Source organism: Syngnathus floridae, chromosome 20 (assembly GCF_059516105.1).
Source record: "Syngnathus floridae isolate MCC-2025c chromosome 20, RoL_Sflo_1.0, whole genome shotgun sequence".
Taxonomy (NCBI): Eukaryota; Metazoa; Chordata; class Actinopteri; order Syngnathiformes; family Syngnathidae; genus Syngnathus; species Syngnathus floridae.
This window is the reverse complement of record NC_142432.1, coordinates 3501928-3522451: the sequence shown is the minus strand read 5'-3', so window position 1 is coordinate 3522451 and position 20524 is coordinate 3501928. Positions and strand designations below refer to the sequence as shown.

Genomic DNA, 20524 nt, shown 5'->3' with positions numbered 1-20524 from the left:
ACTGTTGAAAGCCTGTTGGCTGCTTTGAAGTAATTTCCATCAGAAGGTAATTAAAGTGACTCTTTAACACAATTACACAAGGCTCCTTATCAGCGTATGGAAACAGATGGAAAGGTCGCTGTTGTGTACCTAACATCAACATTGATACGGCTGTTAGTCTCCAGTAAGCACACAGCAACAGATCGTCGGCCATGCTGTTTGGAAGGCCAACGCCGTGTTCCGTCTTGGCCGGGCTGTGTCACTTGCGAGTGAACGTGTGAGCATGCCAAGCAGCTTGGCATACCACATTAAGTGACTAATGAGGCAGACACACAATACAGCGCTAACGCAAATCGTACGCGTCATGATAAATTATTTGGATGTCATTAATAACAAGGAATGTGCATGCTAACCCAGAAACGAGGCGCTTTATCAAGAGACAGATGACCGCGACTGATGACCACCAAAGTGTTCCAATCCACTACAGAAAAAAAAAAAAAAAATCTCTATCTCTTTCCAGGCTTAGTCACAAATAGAGACGCATTTTTTTTTTCTTTTTAATAACATGTCATTGAGTTTCAATGAAAAAAAAAACCTCATTATGGTGTTTTGAAAGGTCTTCTCCTGACCTAAAAACAACATAATGAAATTTCATGTGTGGGCAAATGATAATAGTGTTAGGAGAACTCCAGATCCATGGCAGGTGCCAGAGAGTGCCAACCCCATGCCTACCTTTGCTTAACTACTGCTGCTAGGCAATCAAAAGTCCCTCCAGTCAAACAGGGCGCCATGTTCCCACTGGGATCTCAGCGTTAACGCCGCACTGTTCATTCAGTACACAGCACAAACATGACAAACGGAATAGAATGAACAAATTACCAACAGGGCCGCTTGACATTTTCTTTTTTGTCATCGGAACATCTCATTCATTTTGCATTAGCGCTCGAGTCTGCTCTTCAATGTATCCTCGTGTTAAAGTCTGAGCCGAAAACGTTCAATTATTTCCATATCACGATGCCGATTTCTTTGTCTGCACTCGTAAAAACGTCGCACCTGATTGCTCAGACTTAGGGAAAGCAATTTCCTTTTCAATTCCACTTGAATGGACTGCTAATATACAGGAAACAATACAGGATTCCCAAGTTGGAGCCAGACAATTCTTCTGACACAATCACAATGTAAAGTACAATATTTATCTAACATTATATATACATTGACTACCAAAATAGCATTTTCTCTTCTGATAGTTTTCCGGCATGACCACTTTAGAGCGCCTCATTGTCAGCCCTGAGTGTGTGCACAAAATTTCAAGTTCCAATGCAAAATCAATGCACCCAAGTGCAGATGGAACCTTGCCTGTGGAGTAATGTCCAACTAGGTCAGTATCCCTTTTGCTTCTGAGCCCCCACATGACTTTGAGTGTGTGTGCAGGTTTCCTGGAGAGCATGATTGATTAAGCTAGTGAGCAATCGGAGTCGGACAATTGAGCGTGAGAGCGAGAAGGGAGATCTATCATTGTGAAGGCTCACGCCGAAGCTTGGCACTAGATAAATGGGCCCAAACGAGTGTGTGCATGTATTGTGGTCATCCGTGAGTGCATGTCGGGATAGCTTCCCCTTATAACGACGACACAAACACAATCTTTCTTATCAAAGAATGACTATTCAAAATACTAGGAAGAAGTGACATCCTTTTACGATGAATGACTTACTTGGTTAATTTGTTGTGATGTTTGACCTTAATGGCATTCATCCCGAGACGGGCACGGATGAAAATTGAAAAGTAGAAGACTAAACAGCGGCCAAGAATTGCAAGCACCAGACAAAACAAAGCGAAGGAACAGCGATAACAGAAACAACTCAGCGTTTCCCTTTTTGAAAGACTAAAACTGTTAGAGTCAACAGTGTCGACGTTAATCTACTGTATATATCCAATGGGCAATATAAGAACATCAGAGGGGGGGAAAAATGTTTTGCAGAATTTTGACAAGCGGCTTGTTTGTGTCGTCAAGCCTCTGTTCTGAAGACTAGAACATAAAACGTGCAGAGAAGAGACAGCTGGTGACTTCCTCTGACCACCAGCGTGCTCAAATGATGTGAGGAAGACACTTTCAAACTGTCACTCTTTCTCTCCTTCGCCATTCCACACGTTGCCTGTTATGTTGTTTTCTTGCCTCTTATGTCTTCTTGCCCTCTCGTTTTGCCTCCGTTTCTTCCGAGGCCTTTCATCTACCCCGCAATATTCCTCCATCTGTCTCTCCTTTTTGTCCTTCTGCCGTTCGCAGGTGCAAAATGTCGAGCGGAGGCTCAGGGACTTGCCAGCGTGAATACAATGGCGGCATTTTATTGCCATGGAAGCTGCCTACTGATACCAATACCGGCTTCCTGTTATCTGGTACTGGTCCAGCAGTCATGACTGCAAACATAATTACGCTGTCACCCTTGGAAACCAGACGATGAAGGTTACGTTTCCCCCTGGCTTCTTTTAAGAATATTTATCGAAAGACAAATTGATGTCATGTTAATGGTAATTATTGAAAGAAAAAAAAATGCAATACAATTGCTTTTTGGAGTTACGTGACTTTGGAGAGAAGCAAATATGAGGAAAAGGATGATTAAATTCCAATCACTGGCGCAGAGACAGGAAATTAGCATATCAAAACCAAGTAGTCAAGTTTTTCATGCACAACAGCTTGCATGCAAAATGAGCATGCAGATGACAAGTAGTACACCAGATAAACAAGCTCATGCATAAAATGGAGGGGAAAAAAAAAACCCTCAAATATTATTTGGTTACTTTCAATCTTCGAAACGCTACACTGAATTACTCCCAGTTGTTCAAATTTGCTGCACTTGCACTGCCAGGCCTAACTAATAGTTTCAAACTCAAGCACGACACAATTTGAATTGTCACATTCAAACTTAAAATATTAAGTCACATTTTTTTGCATCCTCACATACAGCTTGTTCAACAAAGACTCAATTTTGAAAAGAATGAAATAAATTCCTACCATCTTTGCGGTAAAGGTTGATCTCCACTTTCCTCTCTTCAGAGCCCAGCAGGGCCTGCGCCATCTGAGCGATGGCCAGACGTTTGGTTTCGGGTCCATACAGAAAGTTACACGTGCACGGCTTCTGCATGATCTCGGCTCGCGAGTAACCGCACATGAGGCAGAAGCCATCGTTGCAGAAGATAATGGCGCAGTTCTCCACTCTTGCATTGGCAATGACGAACTTGCGACCTAAAGAAAGAAAAAAAAAAGGTGGTTATAGTGAGATGCAAATAGTTTTGCTTTTCAATGTATGTCCAACCGATCAGCGCAATCAAGCCCTGATGAGTCCGTCCTGGTCTCCTTCCTGAAGACAAACTTGACCATAAAGCGCCCTAATGAGCTGCATTTCCTCGAGACTATGATAAGAAATGGTGAGATTCCAAAAGGGGCTGCAAAGGGATATTTAAGATTCAAAGTTTTCCTTTTTTTTTGCTGGACAGCGGCAACTGCAAACACATTTTGGCACCACTAACAAGGCCTTATTTCAAGTGAAACATTTCTATTATAAGGATGACAAATTCTTGGAGGCAAGAAAAAAGATTTGTCAGTAGATGATTGCAACTGGCATAATTCATTAGGGATCGTAAATAACTATAATTCAGCGAGAGGATTATTGTATTGGGGAATATGAGGCCGGCAGGTCATTAAAAGCATCACGGTCCCAATAAAAAAAATAAAAAAGCAACATTTTGTATTGTTTGCATTCCATTTTTGTCTTGTAAATTGGCTTCAAGGATTTCAGGTTCACAAACACACGAAGGTATCAAAAATGAAAATTTTGCTATTTTTGCAAATGAAGCTTCATGAAACAATTATATTTTTTACTCTTTGAAATGGTGCTCTTGGTTTAAAGACAAACACTGGTGCAATGAAAATGTATTAAATTTCCACTTCAAATCAAGAATGCCATCTCGAGAAGTCCAGAAATATCACAAGTGCTTCATGAAGCTTCATTTGCACATCACTGGCAATTATCGCACTGCTCCCAGCTGCCTACCTCTTTCTTTACGAGCATGAACATAGTTTATCAAAGCAGCACATTGTGGATTCAACAGGCCATTCTCACTGGAGACATAAGTGATGGAAAGCCTGTTCACATATTCATGGAAACAGTGAAGATCCGTTGTGTGGTTGCGCTTGATAGCTCGCCTCCATGAATTAGCGGCAGCGCTAGTCCGCCGAGGCCCATAAAACTTGATAGGTTTGTCTTGCTGCAACGAGCACTTGGTAATCCCACGGCAGAAATGCCAGTGTGCGAGCATAAAGTACATTTCACTTTTCTGCCTTTTGACTATGTGCTCTTTACTCATTGATAATGGCCTGGAAGCAAGATGACTTGTTTCATGCTGTTTAGCTCGTTTAGAGAACTTGATTCGTTTTTTGCGCACAGTATGTGTGTGATGACATACGAAAGATTCACATGAGGAGATGGAATCAATAAGTAGAAAGAACCTTGTCAAACAAGTCCGAGTTGACAAATGTTCGTCTTGCTCTGCGTTTTTTGGTTTTGCATTTGAATGTACGCGGATCATTTTTCGTTTGTTAGGGATCGTCTTTTGGTTTTGGAAACGGTTGTGTGTCTTTGTCTCTCTCCATGTCGGCTTCATCTCACGTTTCTTATTTGCAACCCTCGCAGCTCCTCGACGATGAAAGTCGTTCTCACGCCTGGCCTACACTACCCTTCTTTAAAAAAAAAAAATGTTTCTAGTGTTCAGACTTAGACAGCACATAACTGAAAGTCATTGCATTGAAGGTCACAGGCTCCATAAAAGATGATGTAAAATATTTATAGTTTATCCCGCACCTCACCCGCCACTCTGAGGACATGCAAACAAATGATTTTGAATATGCATCGCTCATATTTAATATTCACAAAGTAAAAGAATTAACCGAACCCACGTTTGCTCTGACTATGATTAACATCATCAATGCACAACAATTAGCATTTGTTGTCCAGCCATCTTTGCTATTTGTGACATCACTGGCAGTTCCCACTGGCAGCTTTTTCAGAAATTTCTCTCTAATGAGTTTTGGAAGGCCATAGATGGCTGATTAAAGACTCGCTGCAGCTCAGGAGGAAAATATTCACACACACACACATGTAGAAATGTCTCCACGTGTAAATACACACACACACGGGTACAAACGTTTCAAAGCAGGACTCGCCAACGCAGACTGAATAATTCACTAAGAGGCAGACTTTGAGGGCTCCTCTGCAGTCTGCCAGTTCGTGCATGTGCGAGCTGTGTGTCTGCGTGCGTGGGTGAGTGTGTATCCGTGAGTGTTATTGTGTTTGCTTGGAATCTCCCCGAGTACACCGCGTGGGCGGATGAGGAGGGAAGCCCATGTGCTAGAGGCACAAGTCCACACAGCAGCTCTCAGCCTGCTCGGCGCGCAGATGGCAGGATAAAGGGAGCGAGAGAAACGACAAAGGAGAGAAGAATATGAAGAATATTACGCAAGAGGCACAAAGAGAATTAGCACATTTATGTGTGTGTGTGTCACTGTTGCAAACTCCACAACAGGATGAGAAATTCTTTCAGCTCCCCGCTTCAAACTAGGCTATTACCATGGAAACAGAAGATTTCATATTACTGAATTTCCAAACAATGGGCTGGGAGAATATTTTTATCTGGTCGTGGTTGCAAATAAGCCGATTTTAGAAAAGCGAGACACAACCTATAATTTGGAAGCAGTTGTTAGTGTTTTTGTACAATGCGATATTTAGTAGTTGGTAACAAACACTATTTTTTAGTCTCAATCAAACCATTGAACAAAACAGCACTGGCGGAGCTAGAAGGGGGCTGCAGGGGCCCTGCCTCCCTCTGAAATATGCTTGGACACCCCAGGTGCCAGTCCAGATTGGGGTATTTTCAAAAAAATTCCACGATTTTTTTCCCCACATTTCCCTCCATCCCCCCAAATTAATTTTTTATCAATGTTTTCTGAGGATTTTTAAAAAAAAAAAAAATGTTTTATGGAGCCCCAGGGACATCCAAAACCCACCAACAAGTCCTCAAAAACTAAAATAGTTGTCTAGATCAAAATTATCTTTATAAAATACAGTACATATAATGTTCGTGGAGAAAAGATGTGCAATCAATAGGCGACTTTGCTCAAACGCTGTTTTCTTCCACGCAACATGGCACACAGGCCCAATCCCCCTCTACTGTCATTAACGGTGATAATCCCATAATCACAGCAATCCTTAATGGTCTTGTTCGCTCCAAAGTGTCTCAGGCTACAGTGTGTACAGCATCTCTCTCTCTGTTTTAATGAGGTTTTTCCAATTTATGCAAATGAGCATTAATCCCAAAGACCCCCGTGGACGTCTTGAGTCTTTGATTCGGTTAACTGACCTTTTCTGTGCCCCCCTTTTCAAGGTGGCGTAGTAGCCCCAAGAGAATGAAAAGGAATTCCGAACAGATGGGAGATTCATGAATAGATTTTTTAACGATACCAGAGAAAGGGCAGCAGGAGGCTGATGAAGAAGCGATAAACAAGTAGAAGCTAAACGATCGGACAAAAGTACTGGAAATGATGTCGCTTAGGTCATAAAAGCTCGGGATGATAAGTTTTACGAACGAGAACTTCCTGAAACATCTGTAGGCCTCGACGGTATTTGAAAACAAAATTTCCCAGGTTTGATTCGTGTCAAAAACGATGATTGCAAAAAGTACCAGTATGTGCGCTACAATGAATCTTTCGTAACAAGGTGCAATTGATGCGTCCCTGCTCAGTTATTATTTTATCCCAGCAGGTAAAGAAAAACCTGGAAGAGATGCTTGTGTTTGATGTTTTATGGCTTGGATACATTCTGATAATAGGCGCCCAATTTTATAAGTCTGGAGGGAGACGCATCACTCGGTGATGTATTTAAAGATCTAAGGAAAACGATCAGAGGGATGACTAAAAAGAAATTGATTTTTTTTTTTTTTTTTTTGCAAAAGCTGGTTTGAGGGGTTTATGTATCTTCCAATAAAGTTCAACTGTCCCTAATGGGGCCACAAATGCTCTCCACTTAATTGAAGAGCAAAAACACAAACTGCAAATTGATAATGATGCAACAGAAATGCAATCACTAATCTGACTCAGTGCAGATTCTTTAGAGCATTTTTTTTCTTCTGACATTTCATAGGAAAAGAAAGAAGAATGTACAAGGATCTGAAATGAAAATGTCCTCCAATTGTGTAACGGTACACGACGAGCAGAATTACATCGCAAACGTTCAAATGGCGTGTTGTTGAGCTCCCAGTAGCCATGACAACAAGTGAGCATGGTGAAGGCTGGAAAATTGTGAAATTCAGGCAGTGGGGTCGGACGCCAACAAAAGCTGCTACCTGGATGTACTCAATTTATTCCCCAGTTTGTGAATTTAGGAGACACCTCGACATTCACTCCCTGACAATTTGGGCGATGTGACCGTCGGTGCACACTGGGTCGTTCTGCCATAGTTGGAAGCAAGGCTAGTCATGTGACCAGACAAAATATTCTTCTTTATGATTTTTTGTTTTTATGACTTGCGAGTGATCAATGCAGATATTTTTGGACGGAAATATGCATGCACTCAGCAGCTGTACTTCCAGGTCTTTTCAAAGGACGGCTAAAAGCGCCCCTCTCCTCCGCCCCACCCACCGCTGGGAACATGAAGGCCTCTCGCATTATGCAACTCATTGCCGAGCTCATCAAAGTACAATGGAGCAGCGATGCGTCAAGCTCCAAACACCCCGGCGGACGACCTGCTGTTGTTAGTAAACAACGTTGGTGAATATGACAGCCATGCCATAATATTGTAGCTTAAGATGCTAGCAATTTGTAGAAGAGATTAAAAATATGACAATCTTTGATTTGCTAGTATTTTATTTGAATGCTTTTTTATCAATAGAAGTATAAAACATAAATCAGCTTTCTATCATTCTGCAAGATTTCGTCACAATCTCACAATTCCTCATTTCCATTAAACTTATAAATAAATTCTATTAACTCTTCTGGTCATTTTTATTTATTTTTTTATGTTAAGCTCCCCCAATTTGAATATTAATGCTGATCATTTATTGGTTAAAGTTGATCGTTTGAGGTTATGTTGTTAGATCTTATGTGTATAGTGCCGAGAAAGAGAACAAGACAGTGGGAGGTTGTGTGGGTGGGTGTGTCGAGGGGGTTCAGTTACCATGGCGATGGAAGAGCGTGTGCGCGCATGTGTGTGCGTGCGTGCACTTTAAGCTGCCGAATGGTAACATCCTCAAGGGAGGACAGTGGATTCGAGCATTGTAATTGGCCAACGTCCTTCTCTGAGGAGCATAGGAAATAACAGAAAGCCCCAAAAGGTTGCCGTGGCCTCACATTGAGGTCACAAATGTTTTTTTGTTGTTGTGGTACAGCTCTACACCCAAACGTGTGGAGAGCTAAAATAAAAAATAAATAAAATCATTCAGTTTACTTTTGGGATTAATTGGATGAGTCAGAGTCGTTTGAAGGCAATTCCATTTTACAAGAAGTCCATTTAGAACTTGAGCAATATTTTGAGGACTAATTTTGACATGCCGCTGAGATATTAAATCGAAAGTATTCGTTTTCTTTTTGTCTGCTCTGCCCATCAGTTACATCAACTCAGGCAACACAGAAACAGTGAGCTTCCCCTGACAATATTATTATATCATATTTGGTCTGAATCACGGCTCGGAGCAAACAAAGCAACTGGAATGATCTCAAATATGAATTATGCATCGTCAGTGAATGGCTGAAAATGAATAAACAGCACACCCTCAGGACAAACACTGACATTTCACAATGAGCCCACATGAGACCAAGACACAGTTGAGAAATTTCTAGCCGGACCTAAATACACATTTTGGAAATAAGATTGATTAGTTTCCTGAGATGACAAAGATGCTGCTCTACGTGAACATAAAAAGTGCAAATCAAATATTCAAATAAAACATTCTGTGAATGTGTACAAAGGCCTTCCTGCAAGTTATGGAACTTTTCATGGAAGCAAACATGACTCTGCCCATTGATTTTCCTCCAGCGGACATGTCGATAAATGCACGGCAAATAGCTTTGACCTCTTGCCCACGTCTGTGTCGAATATCGGATTAGCGCCTACATCCTGACAGTGGACGTGTACCCTTGACCCGTTGGATTCGTAGATGAGCTTGGATCAGCATACTGCTGATGATGTCATAGCAATTCTATCATTTTCAGTCCAAGACACTACTTTTGTCCAAAAGCATGCAGCGGAATTTCTCCGTCCTTTTGGCCAGCACACCACTGATGACAACTGTTGTAGTTTTCTCTCCTTAATCATCTTTCTCCAAGGTTGACTATTAAGCATCCGCGGTGAGCGATCCCAGGACATCATTTCAAAAGCACTACGCCACAGCGGAAATAAATTAGGCTGCCATGTTCGTCGGAGCGTGGAGATTGCTTTTCTCTCCAGACTCATTCCCACCTGCGATGGTTTCCATCACCAAACGCCTTCTGATTGTCGCCTGGATAAAGTTGATAAAGAGCCATCAAAGGAGCCAATTCTGTATCGGTTGTCTTCATTCGGGTCGCGGGTAACCGGAGTCCATCACCGGATGATTTTCAGGTACGCCTCGGACTGATGGCCGATTAATCGCAATGCAAGTCTCACTAGATTCAAAATGATGCCAAGATTTGAGAGTATTGATTTAGCCTAAAATGAGAACAGACAGCTTACATAACGATGATTCCAGCAGAGATCGAACAACACATGCTGTCTATGAAGTTTCTTTTTAAAGGAAGTCACAAGTTTTTTTTTTTTTTTTTGTACAATTGCTTGTTGTTTTAAGTAGTCATGTTGTCTACTCTTGGAAAACACCATGTTACAAGGCAAAATTTTCCATTAAGCCTGTGTTAAAAAATAAAAAATAAAGGGCTGACAAACTTTGATACTGAAATTTCTCAATTTTGCTAATGTGAAAATTAGCTCTCGTGTTTTCATCAAAGAAATTAATTTTAAAGTTGTTCCGACTTAAGCATTAACCAACCGATTAATCAACAGCTAATCGATTATCAAACAAATGACTGATAAAGTAACCCAACCAGCTCCAAATCTCATTTTGTTTTCTTTAAAACAGGACTATGGCCCAACAAAAAAAAACTTTCCAGCACCATCTTAAAAGAAGCTTCCCTAAAATCCAAACAACAAACTGGAATCAAAGCAGAACAACGCCACTTTCTGGATCCAATGGGGCACTGACATCCGACCCCAAATGCAAGCGCAGTTGCTTATCTACTAACACCACTTAAGTAGAAATGTTTTGGCATGGAATCAGCAAATTAAAACGCATCCACTGAACTGCCTCTTCTCCATCCACCACTTGATTAAACCACAGCCATTAGGTGGGGCTCTCCATCGCCATTAGCATGCTTTGGTAGGCAAACTAAAAGACCCGCCGCTCCAACCGCGGGAGAATTCTTGGTGGGGGGAAAAATGAGTCACGGAGACATTTGGAAAGCACTCATGCGTGCTTATGGACCTCTCAGATGCACAATTTTGCTCCTCATAAATAATCATCCCACCCGGTAATGAAGGTGCAGCAACCTGCCGCTCGCTTGAACAGATGTAAATCTGTGATGAAGACATGTTGGCCAAGTGCAACCTGCGCAATGACGTGTGTCGGAAAGCGAGAGGTTCACAGGATGAAAAAGGAGAGGATTGTGGGGATTAATGTCGAGGACTCACTTTCAAGGTCTGCTATTCCTTCACCTTGTGTACTCTGCTCTGTAACCAACGTTGGGGAACTTTTTTATACAATTTTACTGACTGCACTTTGCAGTAATGCAATCAACCTGGCAACCTGATACAACAGCACCCTCCTCTTCATCGTGCCCTGGGGTGAATTTCCAGAGAAACGGTGCCATTGTTCCCCGCCTGGCTTCGTTTGAAGTCTGCTCACGCTTTCACGTTGGGAAAACATGAATGATACGCATCAAAGGTCCAGGAAGGGGGTGTGAGGAACCTGCTTACACATTTTGCACAAACGAACACCTTCTAGCTCCACGCCCAAAGACACAATGAAACATTTAGAGGATTAAAAAAAAATGTATATCATTTTTTGGTTGAATAAACACATTTGCTGGGTTATTAGATTATTTTCCAGCCCGCAATAATGTAGCTTCAAGCTGCCAAAGACTCAACTGATAATTGCCGTTAAGTGCTACGAATGAATCACAATTGCAATACACATACTACATAAAGAAAGCAAAAATAAAAATCATTTTGACCCTAAGTCAGTGTTTTGATTTATCTGATCATCCACTTCGCTATTATCTGAGAACAATACTGCTCCAAAGTTATCTCATGAGCGAGGACAAAGAACATACAAGTACGTGGATGTCAATACTTTGCCATATGATTCTGAATAGTACTATTTTGACCCCAAAGAAAAGTGTACAAAAATACTCCTATTCATTCTATATTTAATATTAATAGTATGGACAACTAGGGCACACTTTTGCCTCAAGTATCATAGTAAATAAATTCTCAATCAGCTTTTTTTTCTGTTCTCCATTTGTTAATCACAACATACATTATTGTACACAATGTGAAAGTATATTAAAGTACTCAAACGTGCACAAAACCAGGGGAGTACACACTTTCACAATTATATGGAAAGGAGCTTGTTGCCTTCATTCAGAAGTACCAAATCCTGTCATGGAGTTATTTAGGAATATTATTATTGGAATTTAAACTTACTTTGACTGTCGAATTTCCTGATGATGGTGTCCAGGAAGGTGTTCTGCGGAGCCACATGCCCTCTCCGGACCGGCATCTTCGATGCGGTGGCCCCAGGACTTTATCAAGACTTTGCCTGACTTTATAAAGTGAAGGAGACGCTGACAGCTCGGTCCAGTCAGGGATACAAGTTGCCCCGAGGTTTTTTTTTTTTTTTTTTTTTTTCCCCCACCGGTACTGAAAGTTGTCCTTCCCTATGACGCGCAACTAATTATGAGGCGTTCACAGCCTCCCGTTTGCAAGATGGGGGGAGCGACGGTGTCTGGTTCTTTCCCCCCTTTGGAGGTGATGGAGAGGGAGGAGGGTGGTTGTCAGGTGATATATCCTCCTCTCAGTGGAGCTCAGCCACAATACTCCTCTCATGGCGCACGACAGCACGCTCCTGTGAGGCAAACTCGGGGAGCGCGGCTGCGAGCGTCGCGGTGCTTGGAGCCAAGGAGGGCTGTTGCCTTTGTTTCGCTGCTCATTCCAGTTCTTCTTAAAACATGCAAATATAGTTGGAAAAAATGTCCACCTTGATGAGTATTTTGGAGGTGCTTTGCGTAGCTCTTCTCCTCCTCGTCTTGCTCTTCCTCCTTCGCTGTGCGCTTTTTGCTGGATGACTTCAGCTCCGACGGCTCTGGCTGCGCCTCGTTAACCCTTTGTGCCGCGACCACTCGGTTTCTGTTGATTTGAAATGTTCCAAGCTACCTCCAATACAAAAAAACAAATATACATTGTGGCAGGAATAGTGGATAATCATGAAATTTAATAAAGTCCATGCACAAACCAACGCTAGAAATACGCACTCGTTTAATTGGAGACTAAATGTAATAATTAGATGCAGGCTTGCGGCAACTAGTTAATTAAAATAAAAAATATCTGGTGAGCACCCAATAAAAATGCCTCGCCAAAAACGTCAATCACAGCAATATAACACGTACGACATGTTTTTCTTTTTTTTTTCTATTAGGCATATGTATTGTTAGCATAGCAGTTCATTCAGCTTGCATGTGCCTATTGAGCACAATATAACATAAGCATTGAATTGCAATCCTGCACTAATGTTCACATAAAAAATACTTCCAAACTTCCAAAGATGTATTCATTTTTTTCATGTTTTAAGGTTGCTGTGTAGTAAATTGTGGTTGCTCCAAATCATGTAACTTCAAGAATGATCCTCAAGGGAAATATATCTTACTCCTACTGTGGAAAAAATTCTCATTAGAAGAAATGCCAACCAAACCAATTTTAAGCATTTATGAGGCTGTTGGTGTCAAATAAATGAGCTTGCATTGTGTTCCACTGCAGGTCAAACCTCGTACTGATTTGATACTGCGCGTGCTATTTTTTCCAAAAGTTTCAACTATTTGAGATATGGTAACTAAGCCATTTTTTCACTTTCAACCACTCAAAATGTTCAAATATTTCATATGACACAATTAGAGCCTTGAATAAGTCTTTGACGCGCTACATAAGGAAATTATGCGATAAAAACGGAAATGCATGAAAATAACAATGTGTTAAAAGGTAAGAATTATAATAAGAGTCAACGTACCGCTTCCATCTGCAATGGGTTAGAAATGTCAGCTCGGTGCCATTTTGACCGTCTACATATTTTGAAAAAATAGATCCCTTGTATTTTTTTCAATGCTTTCTCTATGATGCAACGAAAACAACAACAACAAATGTCCTAATATGACAAACTGGGACTAGTATTACCTCACAGGCTCATGTACGTCATAGCACGGGGCTCCCCTTACGTCACACCAGACTTGTTGCCTTCAAAGGCTGTCGGAAATTATAGTACTATCATGTTACTGGAGCAAGTAGAAGTACTGTGTAGACATTAGGATTAAAGAACCACGCTTTTTACTCATGCAAAAGTGTCAAAGAAATATTTTCAAGATGACAAAAAGGCTAAGAAAATAAACACACCAATATAGAATACATAGTTGCAAATATTAACTTTGTTACATGTTCTTCTGAATTTAATTTAACCCCTGAACTTTTGAATGCCCTGTTTCATCTGGAAAGAAGAAAAAACACTTTCACAATTATCAGTAGCTGTTCAGATTCTTACAATTCAAGTTATTGAAAAGTTGATAAGTTTACATAAGTATATTTTTTCCATTTTAAATACCTGAATGAATCAAACACATTATTGGAGATGACCACATAGTGTGGTCACATATATTTCAAACTGCTTGTCCTTCACTGGCTTTATTGGATATTGTGTAAAAAATGTACGTCAGGGTAGAATTCATTTTTTCCAGACCGCAGCAACCGAGGCGGCTCCTCGGTTCATTCAGAGGCTTTCTCCTTAAATCCATTAGTGCAGGTCACGAGCAGATCGAGTATAAAACGGACTTGTTTTCACTTGCGTCAGCGACAGGCCCCTTAAGCAACGCTGCTACTCACAGCATTGATCAAAATGACCCGCAATCACAAAGGCGTTCATTTTTTTTCCACTGATCACTGTTTTAATGATTGGTAAGAGGTGATGAATTGCAGCCCTGCGGTTGGATGAAGCCCGAGGAACCATTTGTCAAAATGTGACATTTTAGTATGAATTAAAAATGCATCAGTTCCCACTCCTATTACACACTGGAGTATTCACTACATTAGCTGAGAGTCAGAGGAGGCGAGTTGACCAGCCTTCCATCTTCAACACCCTTATTTAGTCAGGACGTGAGAGCAGGGAGGAGGAAAGGACGGGGGTGAAGAGGAGAAAGAGGATAGGGAAAAAAATGTGGTATATCTCTTGTGGATCGCTTTTTCACCAAAGACAAAAATGAGTGTGCGGTGAATACCACACAGGCACCTTATCGCAGCTCAGCAGACCTTTCCTGTTAAATTTTAATCCCCCTGTGAAAACCATATCAATATATATACAATTACAAACAGTATGGCTTAAATTTATCTTAACTGCATCTTGAATTTGTTTGATTTTTGAAACCATTCTGGAAAGAACACCCCAAGAGCATCTCAAACAACCATAAAAAAAAAACTCACTTACTTTCACTGCATCATGTTCACGTGGGTGGTCGCCAGGTGCTTTTCTGTTTCCTCCTCTTGGCCAAACGACATGTACAGTATGTTAAGAATGAATAATTCCTGTCAGCACTCCTGACAAAAGCAATGGTAGAGAGAACTGGAATTGGTCCCGGGGCATTTACAGCATGCAGCTGCCCACTGGTTGATGTGGGCAAAGGTTATGTTTTGATGTAGCGAGGACTGTACAGTGAGACCTCAAAGGTGGAAAACAATCTGCTCTGTTGCTTAGTTTAGACTAAAACTTCCCAATAAAAAAAAAAATAAAAAAAAGAGTGTCAGAACAGAGACATGCAGTGCTTTTTCCATTTTTGGCAATATAGCAGTTGTCATGGTATTTTTCCTTCACCTTCTTTGGTGATGTAGTAGAGATCCATATTGTCAATTTATCTTCGTTTGGATAGAAAAAAAGAAATGCGCAGTTGAAAAAATATATTTCATGTGTACTATGGTTTATTGAAATCTATATACGGTAGGTGGTAATAAAAAAAAAAACACCAAGACGATATGCAGTCTACACTAATAATCACTTAACACTATAACCTTTAATAAAACATATAAAAATAGAGTAGGTAGAAAAAAGTTTGTACAAGATAAAGATTTAACAGGGACAGGAATTAATAGAATAGTTTTCAGTCATATAATGACTAAGGGCCGCATATTTATGTGGCCATAAAGAGGGTTTAATTTTCTCCATCCGGTTCATTGATCCATTCCCTCCAAATCGGGCGATTGTTTGGTTTGGCCAAATAAATCTCTTCTCTTAAATGTACACATGAATTGACATGTTAGTGGAATTCTCCGCACATGTGCTCATCGCCTGGACAGGTCACCCCCTGTGAATCAAGTGAAACGATAGCGGAACAGTGAGAAGCATAAAGTGAAAAGGTCAGTGACGTTTGTTTGAGATGAATAACGGCAATATTTATATAGCTTGAATAAAGAAGTTTTAACTCATGAGTTAAACAGTGGCAAAATAAAGTTTGGATTGCTCAGCCTTGGTGGCACTCCAGGTTTAAGCACTTAACCGATAATATGGAAATTTTCCGCACATGCCTAAGCTCTATTTGCATGTCGCACAAGTACAGTATGTAAAAACCCCAACAGGGGGGGGGAAAGGAACAACGTGAGTCATCTGCATGCTTGCGCTTGCAATCACGAGAAGAGCGTACTCGCACGTATCAGTCGACGGCACCTGGTTTGTGTGCGTGTGTCAAAGATTGATTGCCATAGTGACCAAATCCGTCAGTCCATGGGATTGTAGCGCTGAGAAGGGAATTTGAGCTGGGGGATGCTCCGTGTTGTGCGGCGGCTACATCCAATTAGCTTAGGCGATCGGCGGTGGGATCTGTGATTGAATTATTGATGGTGGGCTCAGGCTAATATACATTGCCGGTAAGGCTGTGCGAAAGCGTCGGATAAGTGCAATTGAAAATGTGGAAGAAAAGGTGTCATGATGGCTGTGAGGTGACATGTTGAACTATTGTAATGCGTATCAATAAAATCTGTTTATTTATTGATGATTTATTGATTAAAGTAATCAGGATTCAGGCCTGAGTATCAACCCCTGAATCCTGTCCTTAATCTTAAGAGGATATTTAGGACAGCGCATTTTGGAAAGCCCTTAAAAAAATCTCTTGCAGTATCAGTGACTTTTATATTATTTTTAATCTAGCCTCATGTGATCACGTTCAAATAGTAAAAGTATGGCTTTGGCGCCAATACATTAAAGTGATTTTAGTCGCTTCATTTAGCCAAAAGTAGTGCATCACCACCATCTTGCGGCAACTGAAAGTATTACTTTGGTGCCACGGAACTATCGGCTATTGTCACGTGTGCCACGCAAAATGAATTTCCATCCACCTCGAAATGTTTGCGTCGAATTACAATACAAGACATACATTCAAATGAATTTGGTGGCGTCGGCTTTCCCTCACCTTGGCAGCTGGTGCACTCGCAACTGTGTATGACAGGCAGGACGACCGGCTCGCTCTCGCCGCTGTCACAGCGTAAGTTGAGGAAGCGGACGGGGTTGTTTGGGTCCAAACGGTAACTGCAGCACTCGCACACAGACCTCAGGTAGGGCTCCTGTGTAGAGATTAGAGAAAAAGCTTATTACAGATCAAATCTATTCACAAGTGGCTTGGTGAAGGATTTGGAGGATAAAATGGTCCTTTAATCCAAATACAAAATCAGAATTTCAAACGGAATAACAAAATTATTTACAATATAATGTGGTGGCATTTTTAGAAGTGCTTTGATTCCATTGCTATATTTCGACGATGTATGTCAGTTCCAGATATTCTAATGACTTTCACAGCATACCATTTCCTCACCGGTTACCAAGCCCTGTTGCCACAGTAACAGTAGGTAATGACACATTTGGCCCAGCTGATGTTTATTTTTTACTAATCTCTCAGCATGACTGGCTCTATTTTTAAAGTGATGTATGGATGCCAAGAGAGAACAAAGTCGCCATGGTGATGTGGTGCGGTCTCTGCTCTCTTGTGAAATTTTTAAAATATTTAAAAAAAAAAAGGTGCTGAAAGGAGGCAGCTTTAACCAGCTCAACACGTGAGATCCCACATTCTCCTAATCAACACGTCTATACTTAGCTCAATGATGATTCAACAGCTAAATGATGCATGTGCACAAACATAGAATCTCTTTGCACAGATAATCATTTGAGGTCGCATACAGAGACTGCAACTTTCCTGATGGAGTGAGAAAGACTGTTAAGTGCAGCTGAGAGTTGCAAAAAGCGTCCGAACTGATCAAGTGAAGGCAACAGTGAGTGCAGCAATAATGTCTCTTGTTTGATATTGTTTCATTGTTGCTAAATTCTTTTATAATCACTAAACAATATCAAATAAATAATAATAATTGGCTGAAAACAGTTAATGGGGGATTTGTAATACACTTGCATGCAAAATGCATTATTATTCGATTAATCGGTGGAATAATTGATAGAATAATCGATTCTAAAAATATTCAATAGCGACAGCTACCTCCTTTCAAGGCATTTTTCCAATATTGCTCACACAATAATAATGCCCGAATGCTGCCATGGAGGGATAATAAACAGTCCAAGGCTACAAGTTAAATGGAGATCGAACCAGAAACATTATGAGACAATAACTGTGCCACCTGAACCGAGCCGCCCCTGGGAGAGCCGCTTTATGAGCCAGACTTCTTATAATCGACACGCGTGAGCTTATCCTTACCTCTAGGATGACATCAGTCCTGGACAGACAGCGCCCCCTGCAGAAGCTGACCTCCACGTTGTCAAGCCGACAGTTTCCCTTTGTGATGTTCTTAACTTGGACGTAGCGGCGGCACTCTGGCGTAGACTCGCCTGACACATCCACACAGAAGCAGTGGAGATGGAAAAGAAAATAATTGATCATATCTGCTTCAATTTGGAATGAAATAAGGAAGACAATGTCGTGGTCCCTTAGTATGTGAAGCAACGAGATTTAAGGTGTAGGCTGTATAATGAGATCTCCTGCTAATTGGCCACTGTGCTATGTTAGCTGCCACATATGGAAGCACAAAGGCTTCTCCACAATATATTGCCTGGGTTGCATTTTCTCTATAATCCTCATTTACCTGGAAAAGGCTTCCTGCAGACTGGACAACAGCTGCCCGGTTCCTCTACTTTGACTTGCCCCTGAGGGAGAAGAAGTTTATTAGGAGTCATTTTGTCCTTTCGTAAAAAGGATAGTAACAATTTTGCCGACGTGCAAAAGATGGAAGGTTGCTGAGGAGGAGAGATTTAGGCTAAAGAAAGCCGAGCTGTCCCGAGATGCTTGAGTCTGAGAATAGATGCTTGGAAAATGTCTGACAGCGAGCGATCAAGCTCAAGCCTGAATCTTTCGCATCATTACTCTATCAAACATGGAAGCATCTAACTGTTCACCTCGAGGGCATTTCCTCCCACTCGCCAGCCTTCCCTCAGGGATGGCAGGATCGACTCACTAAGAGGGTGGGAGTGACTTGAAGAGCTTTAAGCCGGCAGTCTGGATGCATGTTTGTAAAAGGCTTCCTGCTTACATTCTAGCCACATGTACCGCCGAGCCAGTAATAATTCATGAAATAACCTTTGTTATACCACTTGGGAGACCTTTTTTGTGTCTAAAGGTAACGAGGGATTTGAGAATGCTGATAAAAAAAAAAAAAGTCGCAAACCTGTGTAAGTGGAATACTCAGTAGAAGCTCACCATGTGATCACCTTGAAAGTTTGACCTGTCAGCAGATTTTATTTTTACCCAGGCCTCCGCGTATAAAGATAATTGACTCATCTGTTATGACTGGGATACATTTTTTATTTGCATCTGTCCCTAACGGCTATTTTTAGGCTTGTTGTTAATGTAATGTTAGAAAAACTCTTGTTCGTCAAGTATCAAACATTGTACCTGTCAAATGGAATACAAAAAATAGATATTTATGTGGAGATTTTTTTTTTTTTTTTTGCTCTGCCTGTACAGTGCACATACATAATTGACCACTTAGACGGATGTTCCCTGCAAGATGACCATTTAAGCGCCCATGTGTTTTATGACCCTTCCACACAGAAACAGAAAAGTGGCTCTCAAATGGATCCAGAGTACCGGTCATTTCTTGCAGGGAGTCGGTAAAACCCAAAGTCTAAGCTTGTGGGTGGATCAGGAAATATTGATCCGGGTCAGGGAGTGAATTTTAGAAAACAGCCCTCGCATTTTTAAAGGAGCCGAGAAGATGCCCTTAAAAGCAAATGACACATTTGTGACCACCCGGGACTTTGTGTGAAGTGGACCACCTCAGCTGATGAACAGCCTCAGCATGCAAGTCTGGGGAAAATATACTTGCTTTGCCAACAGTAAGAGAAAAAAAAGTATATTTATGAGTAAGTACGGAACTGCGTTTCTGAGAAACTACTTAAAAATGAATGTTCTCATTTGCATTTCACCAGGTAGTATGTGAATATTTTGCTCCAGTGTTTCTTCAAGCATTTTTGGAAAAGAACCAAGCACATCCTCAGTGTAGACAATCACTCAACTCTGTAATAAAGAGGAGGATTGAGATTAATGATTCATGGGCGGTTATTAAAAAAAAAAATAGGGGTAATAATTTCTTAGATGAAAAATATAACATTCAACATCACTTCAGTATTTTGTCTTACTATTGTTGGATCAATATCTCAGATGCGGGGAGGACATTGTACTGGACAAATTACTGTACGATTTATTTCACTGACATTTAATAGTCGTGGGTTGGTATTTGGTAACTGGGCCTTCACTGGAGATTGAACTTTATCTAACCGGATACCACAACTGTCAAATATGAACGATAGAACTAATCAATCCTATTCAAAAGTCCAGGACTGTACCATCATCTGGAGCAGTTCATAATATGTATCAAAATGACAAAAGCGTAAAAAATGTAAATTGAGCATAATTTTTTTGTAACTTGCGAAGGCTGTATTGACCAACCGCATTTTTCATGCAGTATATTAACGGATGGAGGCTAGCCAAATATATTTTTCACATTACTGTTTATCCCAGAAGAAGCAAGGATAAGCAAATTTTCCAAGTCTTTATACTCGAGATGGAAATGTACAAAAATGAGAAATCAAATTACGTGGAAGGAAATGAAAGTAAGCTGCTGAGTCATGATGTATTTTGTGTTCAGCCTATTGTGCGTGTGTGCGTGTGCAG

General features: G+C 40.9%; 2 protein-coding genes across 4 annotated transcripts in view; both read right to left on the bottom strand.

Moving 5' to 3' along the window:
- The window catches only part of kcnh2b (potassium voltage-gated channel, subfamily H (eag-related), member 2b), an 80869-nt gene extending 66942 nt beyond the window's left edge, over positions 1-13927 (bottom strand). The window contains exons 1-3 of one of the 3 annotated variants that reach the window (XM_088363788.1): positions 13333-13927; positions 11757-12481; positions 2990-3220 (exon numbers count right to left, since the gene is read on the bottom strand). In XM_088363788.1, coding sequence (XP_088219914.1) covers positions 2990-3220; positions 11757-11832 — 307 coding nt within the window. In that variant the 5' untranslated portion in view covers positions 11833-12481; positions 13333-13927. Of the gene's footprint in view, positions 1-2989; positions 3221-11756; positions 12619-13332 lie in introns of those variants that run through there. The other 2 variants (XM_088363789.1, XM_088363790.1) reach the window with 2 other exon arrangements.
- Positions 13928-15280: 1353 nt separating this feature from the next.
- The window catches only part of sspo (SCO-spondin), a 37894-nt gene continuing 32650 nt past the window's right edge, over positions 15281-20524 (bottom strand). The window contains exons 113-116 of the mRNA XM_088363798.1: positions 18438-18498; positions 18053-18183; positions 16766-16916; positions 15281-15664 (exon numbers count right to left, since the gene is read on the bottom strand). Of these exons, the coding sequence (XP_088219924.1) occupies positions 15642-15664; positions 16766-16916; positions 18053-18183; positions 18438-18498 (366 nt within the window). The 3' untranslated portion in view covers positions 15281-15641. The remainder of the gene's footprint in view (positions 15665-16765; positions 16917-18052; positions 18184-18437; positions 18499-20524) is intronic.